At 56.5% G+C, this 4172-nt stretch overlaps 1 protein-coding gene across 1 annotated transcript in view; it reads left to right on the top strand.

The window, feature by feature from the left end:
* LOC102767901 (actin) overlaps positions 1–4172 on the top strand; it is a 15672-nt gene that overhangs the window by 2471 nt on the left and 9029 nt on the right. Inside the window, exons 3-5 of the mRNA XM_006753095.1 lie at positions 79–163; positions 1611–1772; positions 3735–3923. Coding sequence (XP_006753158.1) covers positions 79–163; positions 1611–1772; positions 3735–3923 — 436 coding nt within the window. The remainder of the gene's footprint in view (positions 1–78; positions 164–1610; positions 1773–3734; positions 3924–4172) is intronic.

Raw genomic sequence — 4172 nt, 5'->3', positions numbered from 1 at the left:
CCCCAAGCCGGAGCCTCGCAGCAGAGAAGGTGGCCCGCCACCTGGCCTGGCTGCAGCGCCGCCCCATCCTCCCCACAGATCCTGTTTGAGACCTTCAACGTGCCCGCCCTGTACCTGGTCAACCAAGGGGTCCTGTCTCTCTTCTCCTCCGGCCTGACCTCTGGTGAGTGGCCCCCAGGGACCCTGGAGCCCACCCCCACCCCTGCCCTCTGCTGTCCACCCCTCCTGGTCTAGCCCTGTGCTCCCCTCAACACTCAACCACTGAGCCACACTGGCCAGGCTTCTTTATGAATTTTTAGAGCGAGTAGAAGGGGGGAGGGGTTCAGAGAGAGGGAGAGGAACATCGATGTGAGAGAGACGCATCGAGTGTTTGCCTCCCACATCTGCCTGACCCGGGGCCAGGGGTCAAGCCTCTCACCCAGGGACTGGCCCTGGACCTGGAATGGAACCTGTGACCCTTCGGTGGGCAGACCGGCGCTCTAACCACTGAGCCACCGGCCGCGACAGCGATGGGTTGTTGACAGCTACACAGCCCTGCATCCTCGAGGTGTAGCCCCGCGCCGGGCCTGCTGTCCTTTGGTGAACTGCCGGTCCCGTTGCTGCAGCCGTGCCGGGAGTTGGCGTGTGCACGAGGGCGGGGGGCTGCCTTCCGTGACGCCGCCTCTCGGGGGCCGCTGGGGGCTGCCCCGTCCCAGGGTCTGGACCACAGTCGTTTCCTGTGTTTTGTCCTCGTTTTCAGGTGTTTCGGGCTGGAGGGGGCACCCGCGCCGGGTCCCAGCTTAGCCGGGCGTGGGCTCATGTTGCCTTGGCTTCCTTTGTTTGTTTTTTAATGTTTTTGTTGACTTCAGAGAGGAAGGGAGAGGGAGGGAGAGAGACACCAATGAAGAGAGAGCATCATGGGCCGGCTGCCTCCTCACACCCCGCACTGGGGATCGAGCCCGCAACCCGGGCCTGTGCCCCGACCAGGAATCGAACTGTGACCTCCTGGTTCCTAGGTCAACGCTCAGCCCCTGAGCCACGCCGGCCGGGCATTTTGCTTCCTTTAAACTTGAAGTTCTCGGTTACCAGACTCAACAGGTGAAAGAGGCCGACGACCCAGGCCCTGGGCAGCTGTGGCCGGTTCAGGAGAAGCCACTCACACAGGGCCCGGGCCCCAGCTCCACGCCCTCCCTCCTACGATCAGAGGGACTCCCGTTTCCCTGTCACCCAGACACATGCCTCCTCCACGCCTGCCGCCCCGCGCCATCCCAGGCCTTCCCGCCGGTCCCTGCGCCCGCATCGCCCCCGCATCGCCCCCGCCGGTCCCCACGGGAAGAGGGTGGAGAGCACGCCGCTCTGCTCCCGCCTCCGCCTCTTCGGCAGCCGCTGCTGGGCCCTGTGTGTCCGCTTTGAGAAGGACGCCTGGACTTCCAGTCCAGCGGAGTCAGTCCTGGTCTGACCCAGAAGTCCTCCAGCCCAGCCACTCCCTCCGGGGGACACAGTTTGCTCCCCAGACCCTCGGCCTTCCCCTCCCAGGACTACCCCCTTCGCCATCTCTTCCCGCCGAGCTGCTGGGTGATGAGGGCCGCCATGCCCCCCACTTTCCGATGCCCGTGTGCTCTCTTGCGTAGGAACAATCATTGAATCTGGAGACGGGATGACACACTTTGTGCCCATCATCGAGGGCTATCCGCTGCGCCAGTCGACCATGCAGATGGAGGTGGCAGGCCAGGACATAACCCTGTACCTCATGCAGCTGCTGTCCCAGAAGGGGAACTCTCTGGTGGGCATAGGTAGGGGCCCCGCGGTAGTGCCCTTCCTGGCTTGTTCAGCTTACAGCCCTCAGTTCCTGACGCGGAGGCTGCTTAACCATCATCCACGTTCCAGAAACAACCCATCTATGTCCAGGGACACTTAACTGATTGACGATGACAGTCATGATGATGTTGATGGTGGTGATGATGGTGATGATGGTGATGATGGTGATGATGATGATGATGGTGATGGTGATGGTTGTGATGATGGTGATGATGGTGATGATGGTGATGATGGTGATGATGGTGATGGTGATGATGGTGGTGATGATGGTGATGATGGTGATGATGGTGATGATGGTGATGATGGTGATGATGATGATGATGGTGATGGTGATGATGGTGATGATGGGGATGATGGTGATGATGGTGATGATGGTGGTGATGATGATGGTGGTGATGGTGATGATGGTGATGGTGGTGATGATGGTGATGATGGTGATGTTGATGGTGATGATGGTTGTGATGATGGTTGTGATGATGGTGATGATGGTGATGATGGTGATGATGGTGATGATGGTGATGATGGTGGTGTTGATGGTGGTGATGATGGTGTTCATGATAGTGATGATGGTGTTGATGATGATGATGGTGTTGGTGGTGATGATGGTGATGATGGTGATGATGATGGTGTTGATGGTGGTGATGATGGTGTTGGTGGTGGTGGTGACAATGATGATGGTGGTGATGGTGGTGGTGACAATGATGATGATGATGGTGGTGATGGCGGTGGTGACAATGATGATGATGATGGTGTTGATGGTGGTGGTGACGATGATGGTGGTGATGGTGGTGGTGACAATGATGATGATGATGGTGTTGGTGGTGGTGACGATGATGATGATGGTGGTGGTGATGGTGGTGGTATTGGGGGTGCTGACCCTTATGATGATTTAAGGTTTGCAGAGTACTTGTCCTATACAGGTACTGGGTTGAGTAAACATCTTACATACATTCTCTCATTGCTTCCTGCCACCAGCGGGAACAATGATCTCTATGCAAAAGGAAGAGGTTTAGGAAGGTTGACTAGGACCAAGAATTGAGCCTGCAGTTGAGGTACATGCCCTTGAACAGAATCAAACCCAGGACCATTCAGTCCGTGGGCCAAAGCTCTATCCACTGAGCCAAATCAACTAGGGCTTTTATCGTTATAAAAAATGTATATTTTTTGTCCTAGCTGGAATGGCTTAGTGGATAGAGTGTGGGCCTGCAGACTGAAGGGTCTTGTGTTCGATTCTGGTTAAGGGCACATGCCCAGGTTGCAGGCTCAATCCCTGGTAGGGGTTGTGCAGGAGGCAGCCAATCAGTGATTCTCATCATTGATGTTTCTATCTCTCTCTCCCTCTCCTTTCCTCTCTGAAATCAATAAAAATATATTTTAAAAAATATTTATATGAGGCAACCAATCTATGTGTTTCTTTCACATCGAAATTTCCCTCTGTCTTTCACTCTCTTTTCCACTCTCTCTAAAAGATCAATGGGAAAATATCCTCAGGTGAGGATTAACCCTCAAAAAAGTTTCTTTAAAAATGTATATTATATACAGACATACTGAATTCAGAGAGGAAGGGGGAGGGAGAGAGAGAGAAACATCAATGAGGAGAGAGAATCATGGATCGGCTGCCTCGTGCATGCCCCACACTGGGGCTTCAGCCCGCAGCCCGGGCCTGGGCCCTGACCAGGAATCGAACTGTGATCCCCTGATTCCTGGGTCGATGCTCAACCCCTGAGCCACGCTGGCCGGACGTTTTTCAAACATGTCCTCCTCGTTCAGGCATCACTATTCTGCTTTCTGGTCTACGAACCCAGGCCCCCGCACGCATCCCACCGAGAGGGGCTGGGATCTGAGACCCAAGTAGAAACAGTGTCCTACCGCGAGGAGTGGCCGACTTTGTGAGCCACCTCGCCTTCATCCCTCCTCCCCCGGCTCCCTCCTCCCAGGCGACCGGGAGTACATCCGGGACCTGAAAGAGAAGTGCTGCTACGTGGCTTTGAACTTCGACAAGGAGAAGGCGGCAGCCCCCTTGCTGACCCGGGCATGGACGCACCAGCTGCCGGACGGCCGGGAGATCGACCTCGGGCAGGAGATGTTCCTCTGCATGGAGGTGCTTTTCCAGCCGGACCTCATAGGTGAGCGGGCGGGAGGGCGTGGGCAGGTGCGCGTGGGCAGGCAGACACGGACCAGGGGACACGGATGGGAAGATGTGGACAAACAGACGTGGATGGGCGGACACGGACGGGCAGACGTGAACAGGCAGATGTGAACAGGTGGACATGGACAGGCGGACACGGACAGGCGGACACAGACAGGTGGACACAGACAGGCAGACTTGCATGGGTGGACACGGATGGGCGGACACGGGCAGGCAGACGTGGATG

The sequence above is a fragment of the Myotis davidii genome, unplaced genomic scaffold (assembly GCF_000327345.1).
Source record: "Myotis davidii unplaced genomic scaffold, ASM32734v1 scaffold3211, whole genome shotgun sequence".
NCBI lineage: Eukaryota > Metazoa > Chordata > Mammalia > Chiroptera > Vespertilionidae > Myotis > Myotis davidii.
Note: the sequence above shows the minus strand (reverse complement) of the source record. Positions and strands in the feature narration are given on the sequence as shown.